Genomic DNA, 22787 nt, shown 5'->3' with positions numbered 1-22787 from the left:
AGCTTACTCCAAACACCACTTCAGAGCCCACCATCAGCACGTAACCATAAAGCCAGGTAAAAATACAGCAGCCCCCATCCCAAATAACCAGCCACGTCTGTCAAACAAGCAAGTATTGCTGGCCACGTTCCCTATCTAGAAGAGGTGACCACCTTCCTGTGCTTATGCCACCAATTTCCACAAGGAGCAGGGTTTTCCCATTCTGCTCTTCCAAGTGAGGGCACAGAGCTGCATGGAGTTGATAGAGAGCCCCACCGGAGCAAAGCGCTCCGATTTCTCTGTTGTCCTCCAAGTGACATGTGTATCCTGTTTCCCCTGCTTTGTTGTTGACCTCCTTGTTATGTCTCACCTTAAAATGAAATGTTATGCAGGCAAGGGAGACAAGTGCATCCATTTGCTCTGCAAATTCATTTGTATATTTAAGATGCTGGATAAACAACAACACAATAAACTGATCTTAAGAAACTCAGAAAAAAGACAGTTTGTATTTGAGCCATTGGAAAACTAGATATAAATATATATTTAAAAAGAGATCATTTCTTATTACAAAAGTGAGTTTACCTCAGAACCTACTCAGTCATAACTTTGAAGTCAACATGAACCTCTGATTATTTCTTTTTATATAGACCCCTTCCACAGTTTAAATACCCTTTTTGATAGATTATTTTTAAACCTTTTCTGTCATCTCAAGAACAGAAAAGACAGAAGAGGTAAAACTACTTCTCTACAAGGATTGTCATCTACCACATGAAACATGCATTTAGAAGCAAGTACAGAAAGAACTACAGAAGTACAAAGTATTAGAGAAGTACTGATTAGACTCAGGATAACCCTACTTCTGTTTATACATGTAGCCTGCCATTTGATAGAATACATTTCCTCTCAGGCAGCTGTTTTGAGACTAAGAAACCATAATATAATCTTTTAACCACAACCTTTAAAATAGGCTGCTTAGTTTACTACATCGTACCCATCAACCCAGCATCAAGTCCATCCAAAGTCACAACAAATTTCAGGTTTCGTTGACAAATTGTTAAATACTTCCCAGTTTGCCAAATTTTCCAAGAAATACAAAACTCCATAAAAAAAATGCTGCTGTGAAAGACAATTCTGTGCAAAGTTAGATACACAAATAAAAATAAATCAAGCTAAGACATCGCCCCATGTGATTTCCTGAGGGAGAATACCCCATAGGATTTCCCTAGCTGGGAACAAAATAATAAGAGACAATCTGTGAATTAATGCTCAAATCCAAACATAAGGACTTTATACACCAGAAGAATCACTTTTATCCCCCCTAAAACTTTTTAAAAAATGTAAGTACTGTTATTTATCAGCTCCCTAGAGAAAAATATTTGTGGTTTTCTTTTAAAAAATGATGAAGCAAAACAGATGCTGCAGTGCAGAGAGCACAGCAAAACAAGGAACAGTTGTTCGCTCGCTCTCCAGTGTGCCATCCACATTATTTGCAATCATGCAAGACCTCATTAGTCCATGTGCTGAGCCAGGATGCAGCCCTACTGCCTTGGGAGCCACACACGTGCAACTGAGATCAGGATTTGGCCACATACTTTCTTTCCGGGCCCAACAAGCATGATCCTCGCAATATAAATTCTTACAGATGCATGGACAAACCGGCCACAGCGTAACTTCGCTGCTGGCAAAGCTCACGTTCCCTGCATTGGATACGGCTCACAGAGAGCACGTTTGCTTCTCACCAGGACACTGACCAATAAAATATGAAATAAGACTGCCTGTTCACTTCATTTATCAGCACAAAGGGCAAGGATCTCTTAGTAATTCTGTCACATCAAAGCCCACCAAACAACCAGCTTACCCCAGAAAATGGTTCTGTCCTCTCACTGCTGGGCAGCCAGTGGCCACCAAGGCTGCGGCTTTAGTCCTGTGGCCTGGCACGAGCCTGCAGCCGAAGGGGAATGTGCTTACACCAATCTTCCACTCCCCACAGCACAAGGAGTTTGTTTTCCACCCAGCACAGGGCTCACAGAGACCCCAGCCCAAACAAGTGCCCACCACAGAGGGGAGACAGCCTGAGTACTAAGCCCTCCCAGCCTGCTGCAGCCTGGCTCCTAAGAAGGCCACCTCAGGACCCTGAGAGGGTGCCTTAATGAGTCTGACAAGCACCACCTGAGAGAGCTACCTCAGGGCTCTGAGAGGGCACCTTCACAACCTGAGGGCCTTAACAGCCCTGACCAGCACCGCCTGTAATGTCTCTGCCCTACCCTTGGCCCAGGACCTGGGTTCAGCCCAGCCTGGAGCCGTCTGTCCCAGCCCCAGTGACATTCAAGGACTCTGGTCTCCATCCCTGTCCCAGCCCAACCTACCCCCTGCCTACCCCCATGTCCACGGCCCTGCCTGGCCATCCTGGGCTGTGTCTGGCCACGGGGCCCTCACCAGGCCCATCCTGAAAGAGGAAAGCTGAGAAGTTTGAAATTATTCTGGTCGTGGTCTCTGGGGCCCAGAGCCAGCTGTAGTAGAGACCAGGATGTAAAAGTTTTCCACACTTCAGAATTCGTAATGAGGTGGGGGCTTTGGCTGGGATTGCCAAAATTATTTCATTCTGTTTTAGCATCTAGCAGCTTTTTAAGACGGCGTCTCCCCTGGGGGCAAGCCCGAGTTTAGTTGGAGATTTAAGGTGATTTAAGATAAACCAAACATTTCTCCTAAACCTAGTCCACCTGATAAGCATTAAAAAACCAGGCAGGGAAGAAATGTGCAGCACAGTCTGGCTTGGCTTAGTGATAAACCCCCTCAGCAGGCAGGTCCAGCAGGGCGCTCGCAGCCCTGAACCTGTAGCTCCGCTCCTTGACCATTTTCTTCTGTGCTCATTAGACCAGAAACCAGACCATTTCCACGTTTCAAAGTTCAACCAGTTTTATCCATACATTAACATTTTTTTGTCAAAATGTTACCATTACCTTTTGCAATGCCTATGAGGGGAAATGTTGGCATCAGTAGCCTGGAAAATTTTAAGAACAGGTGGTTTGGGCAGCTACCGGGCATGGCACAGTTTATCCAGCTTTGGGTCAGAGCGGTGGACTAGCTAACTCGTGAGGAACTTTCCAGCAATTCAGAGGCTACTTCTGAGGCAGACAGCAAAGTGATGGAATAACTCACTTATCAGACATCAGCTCTGGATTTCTTAGTTCTTGCTGCAGTTCACAACAGCAGGCAAAGTCACTGCCATTTATTAGAAACAGGGCTGGCCTTGTGCTAAGGTCGCGGTTCGTGATACCAACAACATTAATACACAGTAGACAAATAAGTCTGTGATAAGCTCGGAACAATTAGAAAAGGCCTTGGCAGAGCTTCAGCACAATTGGAGATGGTTTTTGGCTTCTTGTCCCTTGGGATGGTGTTCCTCTAATAGGTGGTGTGTCACAGGAAATCTTTAAGAGCAATACTCTTGAACTACCCCTGATTCTTTCAGAACTTGCCGTCTTTCCCACCAGACAGCTTACAAACTCTCATAGCAAGATATACAGTACAAACATGGCAGGAGGGACTCTGCTTTGTGCTGTTATTTGTACATTCTAAAAGAGGCATGAGTCACAGTGACTTATATTTATGATGAACCATTTGTATTGTGAACAGGTGTGCTTTACAAGGTTCATCATTTTCCCTGCAGAGCTTGTAAAACCTTGGAAACACTGATGCTAGAGACCTGAAAAAAGTATAAAATTCTTCAAACCTTGCAGATTTGCAATGAAGAATGTTCTTAGATTAAAAAAAAAATGTGATTTATTTGACTCTACATGTAATATGTAACTCCATTCACTCCTCCAGCCCTAAAAACCTGGTCTAGCTGGCAAACAAATCAGAAATTACTCCTTTCCGGATCCATACAAGAGTTATAAACAACAATCTGAAAGAATTTACTTCTGAATGATATTGAAACAAGACTTCAGGGGATCTAAGACAAAAAAAAAGTAAAAAAAAGATTTCACTTCTGTTATTTAGAGAACTTCAATTTTTCTTTTAAAATAAACAATTTTTTCCTTTTTCTCAGCACTTCATAACTGCAAGGCTACTTCTTAACAACACGATTACATTTTTCCTAAATGGGCACAAACCTTAAACAGCTATTTTATTAATATGCAATTTGGGACAAATGGGAGGGAAAAGCAAATAAGTACCCAAAATATTAAGCGTTAATACAACTTCAAAAAATCAACTTGTAACATTATATAGCCCCCTGTAATAATCTGCAAAGAGCTCCATACAGCTTCATCTTTGTGACTGCATGGGATTGTGGCCTAAGTCAGCATTTCTCAAATGTGGTCCCTAGGAAGCAGAATCTTTCCTCCAACTTGCCAGATGCTAAACTGCATTAAAAGAAGTGTAACATACATTAAACCCTTTTTCCATGTAAGTAATTGCTTCTGTAATGCTAGAAAATTATGAAAGGAATGAAGGTCAGCACAATTTCTGAATGGGTGGAAACAGACTACACAAGGCAATCTTTTTCTAACCATGTGGCCTAGCCCAGAAACAAGCTTAAGAACTCCTGATGCAGGTCTATTTGCAATGCAAATTTTTTTTTTTTTTTTTAATGCTTTGTGTTTGTCAGGGTGCTTATATATGCTTCCATAGTTTGTTTGCATTATTCAAGTCTCCTAGCCTTCTGGCTGACTGCAGTTCCTCAGGGCAGAGTGAATTATAAAAGAAAAATGGTATAAATCAAAAGTCCATGTATATTACACTGTGGGGAAAAAAAATATAAAGAAACACCATGCTCTTGCCACCTAACTCTCAATTATAGAAAAATAACATCAGTGAGAAAATTACTACTTTCATAATTACTCCTCTCAATAACTGTTTTTTGAAATCCCATTAAAAGCTCTCAGAGTGCATTTTAAACTTTGAGGCAGTGAAGTAAATCAAAGTATGTGAATGTTTATTCTTTCTTATTAAGGAAGCTGCACGGTATTTGACAGCTACAGGCAATGTGAATTGTGTGAAACTTGTAGGATCATAACAGCAATAAACTTGAAGCAGTATGTGTCTTGATAGATTTAAATACAAAATAAGAATGTAATGTTGCCAGTTAAATGGATTGTGGTGTTTTTCTCTCCTTCTCAGGCCAAGCATGCAGTGTTTTAGACAAGAAACAAAAAAGCCCAATGGTTAGAAAGGAAAACGGTATTTCTTGTAGTCATGAAAATGCAGCTCCCCCGTGTTTTAACCAAACTGTATTTGGGAGGGGTGGGGGGAATAATTTTAAAACAAAGCCTGAATTAAAGAGGTAGGAGGTAGGACATGGTTAAATGGATTAGATCACCTCTGGAACACAGACTTTCACCAGGAGCATGTGTATTGCTAAACATCAAATCTTCAATATGGAAACACTTCTATGGGTACGAATAGATCAGAGGCAGGGTTAATAGATGACACTCTCTCTTTAACAGAGAGATCAATTATAGAGAGACTAAGAAAACCTTTTCTTTTGTCATTCTGTGCGTTGAACAATGAGTCCAGCAGCATATCTGTTTCCTATAAGGCATGAGTATGTCTGCTAGAAGTAAATGTGGAAAGAATGTGATCTCTTAGTATCACTGGCCCAGCCTTTGCAATGAAAAACTCATAGAGAAGCAAAATATCAAGGAAGATGTTCTGCCTGAAAGCACAAGTTCCTCCTCCAAAGCAACATCTACCCTTTGCTTTGTCAATTTTCCAACAACAGCTGCTAGTTATCTGTCATATTAATATGCTTTCAATATACTGTGCTTGAAGCAGCTGGATCAACTTGAAACCAATTTGGAAAACATGTTTATAGAGAAAGACAAAGGAAATGACCTGTAACATTGTAGACACAGTATGTTCCACATGAGAGCTCCATCAGTTGAGTTTTTACCAATTCAGTTGTTTTATTATCATCCAAGGTCTCCAATTTTCATTGTGCTGCTGTTACTGTCTGGGATGTCTCTGACTTCCAATCTCTCTTCCCAATATTTTCTGTGGTTCTTTGGTCCCAGAGGAAAAGCAGCAGTAAAAACAGACATCTAAGTGAACAGTTCCACCACACATTCCTGTGCATCTGCAGCAGAGTGCAATGACTAAACTAGGATTTGCTTACCTAGCAGGTGTGTGAGAAGAATGAACAAGCAGGTATTTCCTTTCTTTTGTGGCTATGAAGAAACTAGAATGATCTTCAAAGAATAAGTTCTACCAAATGGTTCAAAAGAAATAGTTTTTCTTCCAAGCAACTTCCCTGCAAAATGTGATGAAGCTTCCTTGTAACAAAGTGATCCAGCTCCCACCCGCTCACCACTCATGCCATCAGAATTTAGTGAAATACAGGAGTCAGACAGAACACAGTTTTAACTATTTTGGATGTTAAGAGTCACATTGTAGAATGTAATGAAGGAGGACATTGATGAAAAGAGCATTCTCTCATCTTTCATTCTGCATAAAATTTTTTACTTGATCTAGAATTATTTCCAGTAAGGCAAACTAGTCACTTTTGTTTCATGAACTTTGAGGTTGAGAATGTAAATCTGAAAAAACAAAACAAAACAAAAAATCAAACAAAACCCCAAACCAAAACCCCACAAACAAACATTTTTCCTACAAGTGCTGTATTATTATTTTTTTTTTCACTTTTCATAATGAAATATATACGCACCTTTAAACAGATGTTTGATAAAGGAAGTACTCAAGGCCCATTGCTCTCACTTGGTACCAATAATTGTGAATGTTTTGGTTGTTTTTGCATTTGAATTCTCAAGCCTAAACTCAAAATCTCCAGGAAATTTCATTTATGTATCCATGTGATTTTAAAATGGAAGTCAGAAAGCAACCAGTGGCACTGCTCATTGAGGTAATGAGCTATGCAAAGTGTCAGTTAACTAGAGAAAAGATTAAAGCATAAGACTGACTGAAGCACTCAGCCCTGCATGTTCTCTATCAGCTGATCAAGTTGCTGTTCTGCAGAAACAGACTTGTTTCAGTTGTGGTCAAGAACAAGCTGATCATAAGCATCTGGTGCAATGCCATCACGGAAAAGCCATTGCAATGCTACAATGTGTGACATGAAGTGCTGTCAGGAGTTAGGAAAGCACTTTGCTATTAAGCAAAGTCTCCAGTGGTTCCTCCTCTGGAATGCTAGTTTGGTTACCTACAGTTAGAAGCAAGACTTGAGAATGAAACAGCACAGAGCAAGACAGTGAGGAATGGAGTGCACGCCTCTTAAAAAGGGCTTCTTTAATCCAGCAAATACTTCAGTTTGTTTAGTCTAGCAAAATAAAATCTAAGATGACATAGGATTATTCCTCATAAATACATCACAGAAACAAAAATGAAGCTTTTCTAAAGCTAAGGGATAATGCTGATACATAAATAATTGAGAATCAGCTTATCTTGAACAAATTAAGGTTATAAATTAAAAGGCAGTTTCCAACCATCAGAAGCGTGACGATCAGAAACAGTTTTCCAGCAGTAGTAGTGGGGTCCCTGGGCTGAAGAGACCTAAGGTGGCACTTGATATGTTTGTGAACAGAGTAACAGTGTGACGCCTGAGCAAGCAAGGAGCAAACCTGGTTTTCAAGCACAAAGATCTTGTTCCCCTGGCAAACTGCATTACACAGCTCCTGGTCTTGATACATTCATTAAACTGGAATGTCAAGAGAAATAGATACAAGACCAAATTTACACTGTACAAAGATGTACAGTGAACATCTTGGTGGTCTATAAATTTAAATTTTTTTCTTGCTTTTACTCTGTTCTGGCAGCTTAAGGGAGCATTTATTTAAATAATATTTAGACATACAGTAAGTAAAGTGAGCACACATACCTTGCAGGGTATCTGAGCATGTAAATATAAAATCTTTACTAATGACAACCAAATTTTTTAGATTGAACTGCATCTACTAATAAATCGAAAGCCTGCTGATAGTGCAGTAGAGATAGAACGAGACTTTTCTAATTCCAGTCTCCCTATCGTCTCTTATGCTCAACCTGGCTTCCCACTTTTTTTTTATCATACCTTCAAAATTTCTTATCTCTGTTTTACATCTGATCAGCCAGGAGATAAAGAAAATCTGGGTAGAACTCAGCAGCCTCAGTTTTTAAAGACTGTTTCTAACTTCTGTTCAGCACGTTGGTTGAACTGCTTTGCCATCCAATTTGAAACATTGCTTTTCCATGACGCTGCTGATACCTTGATGCCAAATCTTACATAAAATATTTGCTTTCACAAACAGCATTTTTTCAGCTCAGATATCCTCATTTACTGATAGGAAAGCTCTCAGTCAGAGTAATTGTCTCACTTCTGCCATATTATAGAACAGAAATGCAGAGAGAGCATATTACAGCAACCTTTAATATATCAGTTTCAGCAAGCATGTTATCTGTTACCCTGAATCTGCAGAAAAACCCGCAGCAAGCTTGCATCAGGACTTAAGCTAGCAAATCTGCATTGCTTTGCCTGTGCCACACAGCCTCATGAGCTCAAGAGCCTGAAATATCAGGCAACACTGCTCCATGCTCCATTTGTTAGTGCCAAGGGTTTGAATGGGTTTGGAAATGTCAACAGTCCAACAGACCCCTATAAACATTACCGAGCATGAAAGTACAAACAGCAACTCCCCTTGAGGACATCTGGGGGCTTTCTATCTATAAAAAGTCTTAGAAAATCTATAAATCCACTCCTCTATAAAATATCATGAAATATCATGGAGTTCTGCACTGCAGAACCAATGAATCCTTACTGGATTTTTCATCCAAAATAGAAATCAGAGAACAGCAGAATTTTTCCTCTTGGGCCTAGATATTTTTCCAGCAGTGCTGTTAGCCAAACCTCTCCTACAAATTACACTGCCACTGAGTATATAACAGCCCTTGCCTATATATCACAAGAACTGTAAATCTTAAACATAAATTTAAAAAATTAAATTAAAATTAAAATCCAAATATTATATATTCCATTAATAAATTATTTGCATGTGTTATTAACTAAAAGTATCATGAATCTCTCTAACAAAATCAACTCTGCACTTCCAAGTTTAAATCAAATAACCACCAGTAAAGCAAGTAATAAAAAAAAAAAAAAGACCTCTTGTTTAATCTTAAATACCTTTACATTTAGCATAATTTAGAAGGCTTATTTTGGGATTGCATAAACAAGGATACTTTTCATGCCTACTAAATATTAGCATAGTCTATCTCATATAATGTATACCCCATTGGATTACTCCACATGGATCAATAATAAAGAACAGAACTTCCCATTAGCAAATGCTCTAACATCCATCTAAAGACCCTAAAAAGGCCAGAGGGAAAGGGGAAAGTTTCTGCATTTCAAGGGTTCTGGGATATGGCTGACAGCCTTATTGGGTTTCATTTTTATTATTTAGCCCTGACAAAACCTCTCAGTTCAAGCTCCAGAAGCTTGCTGTTCAGTGAAGGGGAGGTACTGAACATCATGACCTGTTCTTATTTTCCTGGACTGAATAATAATTACCAGTTTCTTCAAATGTGTGAGCAGTGCCAGCAGTTTACCTAGTTCAGAAAATAGGATGGGACAAAGGCAGCATAAAGCAGACAAAATATTTAATTAAAAACTATGTATGAATCAGAAACAAGCAAAATCCTAAACTTTACATATTCTGTTGTAAGCCTTCCTGTGAGAAAGCAAAGTCAAATGTGAGCAACATAGTGAACAAACCAAGAGGCAGTTTTGCTTAGGTAGGAAGACCTTTGGCAGCAGAAGAAGGGGGAAAAAATTCCCCAACCCTTCTACAAACATTCTGCTGCACAGTAGTAAACCCATATAATCACATCAGGGAAGGAACTTCACCTTTTGCTATGGAACATCTCAAGGCAGGAGTATTACAGGGTTTTATAGAAAAAAATAGTATTTATACATATAAAATTGATTTTATATTCTGTAATTTTATATATTTTAGTATCATTTTTCTTCTCTTTGGCCAGGCTCTTGGACCAGATCCTCTGATGACATTACACCAAAGCAGCAGCTAAGCTGCTGCACTGCATGGCAGGAGTCCTTAGTCATCACTGAACATCACAGGTGTGATATACTGACTGCAGAATACAGCATGGGGCTTTGGGATACCTTTTCTACCATTTCCATGAAGCACTACAGCAACATTTCCACATCAAAATATATCTTTTTTTTTTTTTAACCTGTTTTAAATAATTCACAGAAAATGTAAGGATTTCAGGTAGCTGTGATGTTCAGGAGGCACTGGATCAAAGCATGGTCTCTCTCTCTCTCCTCCTCCTTCACACCTTCCCAGCAGATCTGATTTCAGGGTTGGAAGCTGAGAAGTGCAGAGAAATGTAAGAAGGAGACATAAATTAGTAGCAAAAAGCCTCTGTCTAAAACTGGACCTGCATGGTCCCAGTGCTTGAAATACCTGTATTACAAACTAATTTTACAAACTGGTTGCAATCAAGTTGGTAAAAATAATACTGTTTTGATCATGCTCTATCAAGCAAAAAAGCAAAATGATTGAATTTAAACATCCAGACTTGCATGGGTGTAACAGCAGAATCTGGACACTGAGTTTAAAGCAGCTATCTTATCTTTGATGCCTAAACATTTCCATGTGTACAGACAAAATTATTTTCCAAGAATGGTGTTAGTTTATGTTCTGCAGCTTGCTTTTTTGCTTCGTCAAGGCCTTTTCATACAAGTTTAACAGAGGTGTGTCCAACAATTAATTTTCAGATAAATTCATGAAAGTGAGATTAGACTATGGCTACATGATGAAATTGTTTGCACTCTGTATGGTTTTCTTTGTTTCGTGAAACCTACTATTTATGGAAATAGAAAATTATTCATTTCTTGAGAAGTCCAGTTTCTATGGAAATAGAAAATTATTAATTTCTTGAGAAGTCCAATTTCATGTTTAATCATTTGACTTCCTTCTATGAATAAAAGGAACTTTTCACGTAGACAATATCCATGCCTCAGTCAGATTTGATTCCACAGATTTCAGTAGCATGCATTTGATTTATTATTTTTTCCCTGTGATGTCTCACAAATAGCTAATACACTTGCTTAAGTCAGACAGGTTCTCCACTCATTTTGAACTTCATTTTATTACGTGTTCACAGAGAAACAAAGAGTGCCAAAATTAATTCGTTCAACTTAATTTGCTACCCCATACTCATAATGAGTGAGCTTTCCCTATAGTTTTTGCAATTAGTGTTTTAATAATGTTGTTCAAGCATAGATTATAGTCCAGTTGCTTTGGGAAGAGTTTTATGAATACTTCTGATCAACTAAGAACCATGAGTCTTCTGGAAAAGTGTTACATGAACAAATTGATGTGCAGAATACCCGATTAATCTGTTTGGAATTTTTGGTTTGGTGGTTTTTACATGATTTTTTTTTTGTTTTTTCCTTTTTTACAATATGACATGAAATGTAACTCCAAAATCTGGTAGAAAGTAAAACAGGAATTAATTTTAATGATGTTTTAATATATATGTTTTGTTGGGGAGGAAGGCAGAGATTTAGCTGAAGTTCTACTTGATCATAGTGGAGTTCTATGTTCTTCTTCAGCTTGTGAATTTGGGTTACTTGAATAATTTTAAATTGAAAATTTTATTCATTTCTAAATGGTCTTGTTTTTCTGAAATGGCAGAACTATCTGACCTTTGCCCAGGTACAACAGCAGTTGATACAACCTGCCTCTCAGCAAAGGACACCAGATATCAAAATCATTCAGAGTGGAAGGTTACTATCCAAGTGCTAAGCTTCAAACTTCAAGTCTACAGATGAAAAACAAGCTATGCAGGAGAAGAACGTTCACCATTTACATGATCCATGAAGGCAAACACATACAAAACCCAAAACAGAACAGATTGATTATCCAGCAATCTGTAAAAGAAATTTCAGTTAGGCCAAAGTGTGGAATCAATCTGCTCAGTCCACTTGCTGATGTTTTTTTATGGACCTGGACTCTCCTGTTGTCATCTGTCTTTAGTCCCACTCACAGTGATCCTGCTGTGCTGTGTTAACTCTAGTATAGCATCACTATCTGGATCATATTTAGCTGGATGAAATGGAGATTCATCTGTCTGTCTAAATCCTTCTGTTAAAACTGGAGGTGAATGATTGCACATTGACAGCCTGATTTACCTTCAGCCCCTGCAGAGTCCAGAATGGGAACTAGGGGAATACTGAGAATGACAATGTGCTAACAACCCATATTTGATATCCTGGAGAGGCCTCAGCAGTGGGCATATACTCCTGTATCTCATTACAGAATAGTTCTAGCACTGCCTCAGCAGCATCTGGTTCTTGCATTGCTGGAGACATTATCTAGGCATAAATGTGCTGATCTACACCAGAAGAGAAACTCCTACACCCATCAGATACTGCATGAAGATGAGAGTTTAAAGTTTAACTGGCTTCTGTTAGAATAGCGAGTGTCTAGTTGCTCATGTACTTTTTTAGATTATAAACTTTTTCCTGTAGGTGTGATCCCTCACTAACTACCACGTGCTCATCTCAGTGCTTTAAAAATTGTAAGGGGAAGGACCTTATGCTTTTTTGCATCTTTGAGCTGTTGCTGAGTCCTCCCATGACCCTGCTAGCCTTACAGATGCCACAGAATAGGCTTGAGTATGAGAACCTGCCACACTTGTGCATGACAGAAAGCCCATCCCAAGAACAAGCTAATTAAGCAGATGTCCTGTGTCAGGTCAGTCCTTCTCATTGCTTCATTAAATATCTTTTTTTTCTGTTTAGCACAGAACAGATTGTTGGTGCTTGGTTTCTGGCAATTCTGGGACTGCCAATACCTTTATCCACTGCTTTTATTTTAGTGTATTTCACACTTTTTTCAAGCAAATAAAAATCTGAATGTATATGGTATTACAACAGCTTCTAGCTAGGGATATAAAATACTTTCTAAACACTAAGCATCTGTGCATTGATCATGTAATGAAGCTGCAATACACTCAGTCTTAATTATGACTTAGACATCAATGGTAAAAAAATGATACTCTTTGCTGGGTAAAAAACTGGCTGAATGGCCAGGCCCTAAGAGTGGTGGTGAATGGAATTAAAACCAGTTGGTGGCCAGTCACAGTTGGTGTTCCCAGGGCTCAGTACTGGGGCTAGCTCCATTTTAGATCTTTCTTGACAATCTGGACAAGAGGATCAAGTGCACCCTCAGTAAACTTGCAGACAACACCAAGTTGTCGGGGTGGGGGTGGGGGTGGTGGAAGTTGTTCTGCTTGAGGGCAGGCAAGCTCTGCAGAGGGGTCTGGACAGGCTGGACCAATGGGCCGAGGCCAGTTGTATGAGGTTCAATGAGGAGAAGTGACAGATCCTGCACTGGGGTCACACCAGCCCCACACAGCGCTACAGGCTGGGGCAGAGCGGCTGGGAAGTGCCTGGTGGGAAAGGACCTAGGGGTGCTGGGTGACAGCTGGCTGGGCATGAGCCAGCAGTGTGCCCAGGTGGCCAAGAAGGCCAACAGCATCCTGGCTTGTATCCAAAAGTGTGGCCAACAGGACCAGGGCAGCGATCGTCCCTCTGTATTCGGCACTGGAGAGGCCGCACCTTGAATGCTGTGTTCAGTTTTGGGCTCCTCACTACAAGACAGACGCTGAGGTGCTACAGCATGTCCAAAGAAAGGGCAACAAAGTTGGTAAAGGGTCTAGAGCTTAGACTGGAGAAGAGGAGGGTCAGGGAAGACCTTACTGCTCTCTACGACTACCTGGAAGGACGTTGTAGCGAGATAAATGTTGGTCTCTTTTCCCAAGTAATAAGACAAGAGGAAATGGCCTCAAATTGCACCAGGGGAGGTTTAGATGGGGCATGAGGAAAAATTTCTTCACCAAAAGGGTTGTCAAGCATTGGAACAGGCTGCCCAGGCAAGTGGTTGAGTCACCAGCCCTGGAGTTATTAAAGAGAGGTACAGATGTGATGCATAGGGACATGGCTTAGTGGTGGATTTGGCAGTGCTGGGTTAATGGTTGGACTTGATATTAAAGGTCTTTTCTAACCTAAATGATTCTATAATTCTATTTCACAGGAGATACTTTGGCAAGATCCACCAACCCTACAAAAGAACAGTTACACATTTCACTGTTTCTCACCTGATGCGTCAATAGCAGAAGTAGAAACACATCCCAGAGTCATGAGAGCTACCTTTTTTTGCTCCATACCCTAGATCTTATCACTCCCATTCTTTCCTCTCCTTATCCAGTTCCTGTTCACACACATTAAGTAGCATCCGCAAATGTGGAGGGGAAAAAAAAAAAAGATACCGACACATAGATACAAAAATAGTAGGATATAAACATGTCCCAGAGCACTAAAGCTGAAAAAGCTTTTGATGACTTAAAAGATGCAATATTAATAATATATAAAGGCAAAAAAAGTACCAAGAAAGCTTGGAGCACATGCTGGATATCAGATTCTGCTGATCCTGACCTCTTCAAAGTACTGCCAAAAATCTTCAGAATATATTAAATAGTATTAATCTTCAAAACTAAGGTTAGAACATATTACCTTAACAAATGAATTATGATAAGGGGGTCCTCACAATTCAAACACATGTGTCTGGTCTGGGGCACATGTTAGGATTTTGCTATATTACATACATAAGCAGTGTTAAGATTTGGAATTGAGCAGCTTCTCACTGATCTTTTAGGTCATAATAAATATAAAACAATATTGAAAAGATCAAATTGTCAATCAAGGATTATGAGAACTGGCAATATTTTGTGACTAAAAGATAGCAGACTTTTTAAAATATAGCTCAACAAACTACCTTATTCAGGAATTCTGTATCTACTGAAACTCCTAGAAAAAGACATTATTTATCCTCAGAGTTTTGGACTCGGTTTGATAACAAATGGGATGAAAGGCTTCATAGGATAAAGGAGGCTTCTGAAATGCTAACATTGATGTGTGTTTTTTCCATTTATCAGTCTGTGGTTAGCCTTCATAAGCTTTTCAAAGTGGAGTACCAGAGTTACTTCTATTTCTAAAACTGAAATAAGAAATTACTACCAAAATGAATTTCAGCTGGAATATAGCCAATTATTAGCATCAAAACATTTTAGAGCTCATGTCACTAGACACAGGGAATACTCTTTGTGAGTGACAACATCATAGAAAACTTTATTTTTAATCATCAAAAAAGCAAACAACTGCAACAAAATTACAATAACTGCTGCTTTTTCTCAGCTGTGCTCAAAATACATGTCCTGAAGGAAATTACTACACACTCTCCTTTTGAGATTCAGCTGGTTTTGTTACTTTTTTGATTAAAAAAATTAAATTTTTCTTCTGAATCTCTTCAAAGAGATAGGTAATACTAGCCTCTGCACTCAGTATCATGTAGTAAAGGCCTAGGTTTACTCAGCCATGGCCAACTGATGTGCTCTTGGCTTGTAATCAGCTGCTAAAAAGAACAGATGGCTTAACCAAATTTAATTTGCTATTTTATTTATCCTTATGCTACCCCTTTATCATACAAATATTAAACGTTTATATTATACAGTTAGAAAAACAAGACAATGCTTAGAGCTAGTTTATGAGCTAATCTGATGAATAACCATCAATCCTGAGATGTAAAATAAATCACTTAAGTAGGATTCCAGGTCATTGTTTTTTTTTTCTGACAGATGGAAACAGCAACGACTGTCATTAGAAATTATAGTATTCAGTAATGCTTGCCAGCTCAGCCGTTGATGGCAGTAATGCTGTGTCAGTGATTGTTTGGAGAAAAACATACATACAATAAAAAAACCCCATCATCTCCAACTGCATGAAAAAGCAAAGAATTTCTTAAAAGTAAGCTCAAGCATTGAAATCTGGCAGTCTACTATTTCCAAGATGCTTCTCAGTGCTCGACAGGGAATGATGACATCTGCAATTTGTTTGATTACTTCTTGTGATCATTTATTCATTGTGAGATCTGGGCTTGATCATCTCCACGTTATTGTCTTAGCAGTGTTCATGGGATCAGACTATTTTATCTGATACTGTAGACCTCATCATCGTAAAGTTAAAACTTCTGAAGACTTTGCAGTATTGCTTTGGCACTCTGTCAGGATAACTCCTGCTGTCATCCTTCTTAGGAGACGTGACTCAAAGTAAGTTTATTGCGGGGCAAGAGCCTGCAGTGCTACAAGTTAGGTCATTAATTGTAAAGTAAGTTCAAACCCTATGGTTTGGCAAAGACGGTTTTGGATAAATAGGCTCAGTGCATTTTTGGAGTCTCCTTTTAGGAACATATTCGTCATGGGTCATATTGTTAAGTATAAATTGCTGCATTTTTGGTACCTTTATTTTAATAATGTATTTCTAGGTATTCTGTATATAAGGCTGCTACAGCCTTACTGAGCTAACTCCAGAGAACCTCATAAAAAATCAGGTGCAGAGTCTAATGCCACATTCATGCTTAAAATGGTCATTGATAATTCAAATTTCTGCACTTTGAAACTGTAACTGTGTATTTAATCTGAGATGAATATACATTAATTTTCCAATATTTTTTTACATATTATATGATACACACACACACATATATATATATATATATTTCTGTAAAATAGCAGACATGGAGTCAAAGAACATCTTCAAGATTATCTGTGCCTGAGCCCCTTAATTTGTCTGGTCACTTAGGCACAACAGAAAACAGAACTGAGCTCATAAATTCAATTCTTTATATATTTATACACTGATTCATTTAGAGGCTCCCTGTTGAAAACATCAGTCACCTCAGGACACAGCATCAATAAACAATTAATATTACATTTAATGCCAAGTACTTGTTAATGAAAACTAAACAGATGCAAGTGCAGTGATGCAAACACACTACCATTTCTCAGATAGTTTAGGCAAAACATGAAAGGTAAAGTAAAAAATGCTTTTGCATGACTATATTTCATTTGATCTTCTTAGCCTACTTATAATGCCCACTGTAGTGCTTAACTTTAAAGATATTTACCTCTGATCCTTACATGATCGAATTAGTGAATATGCAAGAATCAATGAATGTATTATGTGGAGCATATGTACAACTCTGCTGCTACTAGAAATTTCTACACTCTTAGTTCTGCAGGCACCTGCCTTACTCATAAGTCTCAGTGAAGTGACTGAGGAAAGAACAAGTCCAGTACTTCTCTATTGGGGAATAAAAGATAATTGGTACATGCCGACTGGGTTTCCTCTTGCTTTGTCAGCCCCATGTAATTCAGCAAGAGAGACGATACTGTGCCATTAAGACCAGTTATACTGCAACAACATCTGATAAGACATCTACCATTACATAATGTAACAATAAAGTATCCAGCAACCAAATGAGTGCAAAAAACCCAAAATGAATCAAAATTCACATGCAACAGAAAAGAACAAAGTTAAATTCACTTCCTCATGTCAAGTGTTTATGCAACTCAAGTAGCAAGATCCTTCAGCCAGCCCACCCCCCTTGAGACTTTCAGCTGTTTTCACAGGTGTGGAGTAAAACACACATTATAAAAGGTATGCAAATAAAACAAGGTCATCTATCAGTTGATCACTGAGCTGTTCTGCTGTATAGCTGATAAAAAGCAGGACAAAACAGGTTATAAAAGCAGCACGGAAGAGCTAAAAACATTGGGGGGGTTTCTTTAAAAAAAAAAATAATGTGGGTGCTCTTACTTCTAATAGGTGCTGCAGCTGTTTCTGCTCACCTGCAGAATCTTGCCTTTGATGGGTAAGAGCAGACATCAAGTTTCATATTTGCACAATTTCTTCTGCATGAGCAGAACCTTCCAATTGACTTACCCATTTCAAACCCCGTCTTTCTCTTCCCCTTTCAGGCAGAAGGTGTTTCGTGTGATTCCACAAAATGATGAGCAGGTGGAAATCATCAATTCCCTTGCCAGCAACATGCAGGTAAAGAACTTGGGGAAGGGACTCTATTGTATTTGAAAGGAATGGTTTTCCTCTTGTTCAACTAATGTGTGTCTAAAAAAAAAAAAAATCATGCAACTGAATTAAAGACCTAATCTTGATTCCATTCAAGTTAAGCTGTAGTGTTTCTTCAGAAGGAACAGGACAAGGTGATAAAGCTAGAGCTATACAAATACATTACGATACCTTTCTAGAAGCTAGTTAACCCAGTCTGAATATCAAAGGGCCTACCAGAATTTATTAATAAACTAATCTGAAATGCTGTATTCAGTGTGGGGTACTTTCAAGAATATATTAGATAAAACATGGAAATTTCAGCTACAAGAACTTTTACCATTGTAGGCAAAACATTTTGCTCACATAAATCTAAAATTCCACACTCCCAACAAACTGAACTTTTCTTTGGCCTCTAGTCGCTCATGTCATGTTTTCTTCTCTGACTTTCTTTTAAAGCTTCCTTTCTCTCCTACCAAGCTGCATGTTTCTTACTGACCTTGATGTAGAAATATGATGACACAATGACATAAGGAAAAACAATAAAGATAGCAAATATGTTTTCAATATTTTTCTTCAGCTTTGATGTTGTAAAATAGCTGTTGGTGAAAAAGACACCATTATCTGTAGGATGAAAGGATGGTATTTTTAACGAAGTACAGATGTGGAGAACTATCATCAACAGGCTAGCATAGCATGCTGGAACAGTATTCTGTAGAAGAATATACTATTGGAATGGTGCTACCCTTATTAAGAAAGCTAACATACCATGCTTGCTTTTAAGTGTGTAGTATAAAAGGATTGCTTGTCTTCTTTTTCTTTTAAGTAAAGAAAAGATCCCTGAACTACCATTGTTATATAAAGGAATCAGTTAGGACTGATATAGTAGTATATTCTGGAATAGTCATCTCACTTGAAGACACGTAGTTCTTGAATATGCCCATCAGCCCCCAATTTCCTTTACATTCACGAGAAGAAAGGCTTAAAAGGCACTAGATTTGCAAACCAGCTTTGCTTTCATTGGCCTTTAACAGGGCGCTAAATCCAGAGGTTTGGAAGCTGACTTCAACAAAAATATGTGATACGGCAATAGCACTGTTGTTTGTCCACCCAGAGTTAAACACCTTTGAAAGGCACAGGTTCCTTGTACCAACTTCAGTGAACTGAGTCTTAAAAGTACTCATAGAGACAACAGTCTTTCCCAGCTAATTGACATGAAGTATTCATGTAGCATCCCTCTGCTACTGAGTCAGGAGTCTGTCTCTGTCTAACACTTAGAGACAGAAGCCTCCACTGAAATATGTACAAAGAATGAAAGAAGTTGTAAGGATAGTTACAATATTCATAAGCGTATGCATTCAGACGCTGTAGAATACTTGACATTTGTGAAACTGTCACTGCCATCTCCAGAATTCTGCCATATAAATTGCAGGGCCTAATAAAATCTTCTTAATCATTTTCCAGTTAAAATTTAGGTTGATACTTCTAGCAAGCACAGTCAGGTCAGTGTAATAGGATAGGAACAAAATTTGGTATATTAATCACAATCAATATCACCATGACACATACACCCACCTAAAAATCACAGCCATACGTATGTATTTGTTTATTTATCGACCTTATTTCAGGTTGACTTTTGGCAGCCAGACTCTGTCACACTGGTAAGGCCAAAAATGCAAGTTGATTTCCGAGTTGAAGCTGACAAGTCCTTTGAGGTTGAAGGTCTTTTGAAAGAAAATGGAGTAGAATATAGGTAAGTTTGTTCTCACTACTTTATTTTGAATAAGAAATTAAATACGAGGAAAATGTGTTTGATCTTTTTGTATTGGTCAACTGATCCTCCCGTCACAAACTTCACCCCTCCTGTGGATGCCTCTGCTGGGTTCAGCTTCCCTATGGCAGGCAGTTCCAATGGACTGTAGGTGCTCCACGTTAAAGGTGTGGGGTGGAATGCTGACAGAGGTAAGAGGCAGGAAGCAAAGGCTTACTACCAGGAACCTCCCAGAGGTGGAAGCTCACTGCAGTACAAAGGCTGGAGTATGGAGGGGATGAGAAAGATTTCCCACTAAAGGTGAAATGTAGCAAAGGTCTAGAAAGAGCCACAAAGTACACCAGACAGGTTGGCATATAGTATCGGGGAACTGAAGTCAGAAAATGGTGAGCTTCAAGGGCCACCATGAGGGGCTTCCCACTGAGTCCTCTAACTGCAGAATAATAGCTAGGGGAGCAAAGCGCCCAGCTGGTGGCAAAGAGAAGACAGTTATCAGGTGAAGGGCCAATGGGGTAGGGAGAACAGATTTCCAGGACAGCCTTGGGCTTACTCAAGTTGCACAGCAGATGCATGGCAAGGATTTCTCCAGTGAGAAAGCTCGTAATTAGCTTAAATATTTTGTAAATATATTACCTAGAAGAAAGCCCTGAGTTTCCACAACCGAATACAACTACCCGTAAGTGGAGGGAACAGATTACACTGCCACATTACACATCCCTGGGAACAGAAACAGTGTGGTGAATAGCACTAATGGAATAGTGAGGAGAGAAAAAAGCAGGACCAGGCAGCTGCTTATACTTCATATCTTCCAGTCACTATGCAAGCATTAACTGAGAATGAGAAGTTGACTTTGGGCTGGGGTGGAGTGGGGTTGTTTGTCTTCATTTTAGCTTCACCTGAGCATTGCAAATTGGCTGAGCCCAGCTTGATCATCAGGCTTCTTTGATGTGTAATGGATATTCTATCATCATGTACTTAGACACTGAAAGTCACTGTGACTTGATCGCAGTCTCACAAGTTCAACTGACTGAGTGCAGAGGTTTTGTCTTCCAGCCCCATTGTTTTTGCCACCAGATCAAACGCTTCACTGGACACCACACAGATCTCATGACACATAACTTTTATGATCTGCTAAATCCAAGGGTAATCCAACCCGAAATTTACTGGCCTCATATTAACCATGTCTGATTTGGATGCCGCTGGGGGAACAGAATCTAAAAACACTCTAGAAGAAATCGTGTTCAATAATGTCACAGCCCACATACAGCACAGGAATCCGATTTCAGTGGAATTTCCTCTTTGGCAAAGGAGGAGTTACTATACATGTTTTTAGTTTTTCCTATAATACTCATGAACTCCCTCAGGTCCATGCACAAATCTTTTGATTGCAGCAAAGGCCAGAATGTCTGGAAGGCGTCCCTGACAAACTTGAGTGGAGCGTCCTTGTGACAACCCAAGCTGCTACAACTCCTTTGAAGTGCAGCTATGGTGCCCTGACATCATGTCAATGTAGTCACTTGCACTGTTTGTTCTGAAGGCTGGTGGTGCCTCACAAAAAGGCCTCTTACTCTTCTATCCAAATCAGAAATTATCAAGGACATATCCTGGATGAGTAAGATTTGTAAGAATGTTAAGACAAAGAAAAACAAGAGGATTTCATTTTTTGATAGCCAAGGTTAAAATATAAGCAAAAGGTCCTCAAGAGCATGCTCAGTGATGAGCTGTGCCTTTGTGTCAGCCCCAGGGAAAGGTGAACAGGAGAGATCCAGCCACTCCAGACAGGATGCTGGTGTTTTCTCACTGTTGTGTGTTCTAATTTAATAGCCCTATTCACATGCAGTAAAGTAGTTTGGAGGATGGATAATGCCACCTGCAACAGAGTTGTCCAACCACACCTAAAATTTGGAAGCTTGGTTTGACAGAGAATTTAATCTGGCGAACATTGCTGGGTTGCTGCATGGGACTGTTACTTTGCTGCAGTTTAACTCTCCTTCAGTGCCATAAGCTCAAGAGAGAGCCCCTTTTCTTATTGAGGCAGAAGCAACCTGGCAATACAAGGTCAGCCCAGAGCTCATTTTCTGCACGCACTCTGTCTTAGCATTGCCATTCTTCCTAAACCAAACTGTTGCCACCCTGGAGGTTTGTTAGTATGGGAGTAAGTAGGCAGGTGCTCGTTAGGGGGAATCTATTGCTCCCTGATCATTCTGGTGGCAAAGTTGAGGCAGGAAGTACATTGAAACTGGAACCTAATATATCTTATTTTCAAATGCATAGAACAGACCACCCCATCACCATCCCCCACCCCCGGCATTTCACTTCACAATCCATGCAGCTTTAATTCCAGGAAGACCCTGAAATGTCCACCTGGTGCTTCCTTTCCTGCTAGTAAGTTGTATGTTTCTCTTTACGCTTTTCCTGGTGCCTTGCAGAGTTTTGATTGACAACCTGCAGGCTGCACTGGATGCCCAGTTTGACAGCAAAGCTCGTACCACCAGACACAGCTATGAAAAGTACAACAACTGGGAAACGGTAAAGTCTAGAAGTTTACCACTTTGTCAGCTTGGTACCTTAACCTCTGTAGTAAAAACAGCTTCTGATATGTTTCTAGCCCTCTTTCTTTTTCCTCTTCTGTTCCATCCATCAATATGATAACTCTTTCTCTAAACTTTCCTTCCTCTTCTCCTATATTGCTCATTACTGACTTAATCTGTATAACCCATCCCCCTACACCTATTTCCTCTACTTCTGCTCACAGTGCTGCAAAGAAACTAGCAGAAATCCAATGACCAGGCTGCCATGCTTCAGTACTGATTTGCTCTTTCCTTTTCACTCCTCCCACCTTCTCTGCTAAAAATCTTGATACCATTCCCTGCCCCAATGCTAGCCTTCATCTTCCACCATAAGCTCTCCAATCCTCCCTACTTTTTTCACAGCCATGCTCATTTTTCCTGACATGTAGCATCTTGACCATGTCACTCTTCACATCTTTGCAGTGGCTCCTTATCATCCATTGCATCACAGTTCTTATACTTGCAAGTATGACGATCTCCCTTTCATGCCTTTCCTTGCAAAAAACTCTCATTTTTGTGCCGATCATTGCCCACTAAGCAC

At 39.5% G+C, this 22787-nt stretch overlaps 1 protein-coding gene across 2 annotated transcripts in view; it reads left to right on the top strand.

Moving 5' to 3' along the window:
• Window positions 1-22787, top strand: part of CPB1 (carboxypeptidase B1) — a 66922-nt gene that overhangs the window by 27929 nt on the left and 16206 nt on the right. Inside the window, exons 1-4 of one of the 2 annotated variants that reach the window (XM_056358822.1) lie at window positions 17605-17711; window positions 17818-17893; window positions 19534-19658; window positions 22106-22205. In XM_056358822.1, coding sequence (XP_056214797.1) covers window positions 17641-17711; window positions 17818-17893; window positions 19534-19658; window positions 22106-22205 — 372 coding nt within the window. In that variant the 5' untranslated portion in view covers window positions 17605-17640. Of the gene's footprint in view, window positions 1-17604; window positions 17712-17817; window positions 17894-19533; window positions 19659-22105; window positions 22206-22787 lie in introns of those variants that run through there. The other variant, XM_056358823.1, reaches the window with a different exon arrangement.

This window comes from Falco biarmicus, chromosome 13, assembly GCF_023638135.1.
Source record: "Falco biarmicus isolate bFalBia1 chromosome 13, bFalBia1.pri, whole genome shotgun sequence".
Classification (NCBI taxonomy): domain Eukaryota; kingdom Metazoa; phylum Chordata; class Aves; order Falconiformes; family Falconidae; genus Falco; species Falco biarmicus.
Note: the sequence above shows the minus strand (reverse complement) of the source record. Positions and strands in the feature narration are given on the sequence as shown.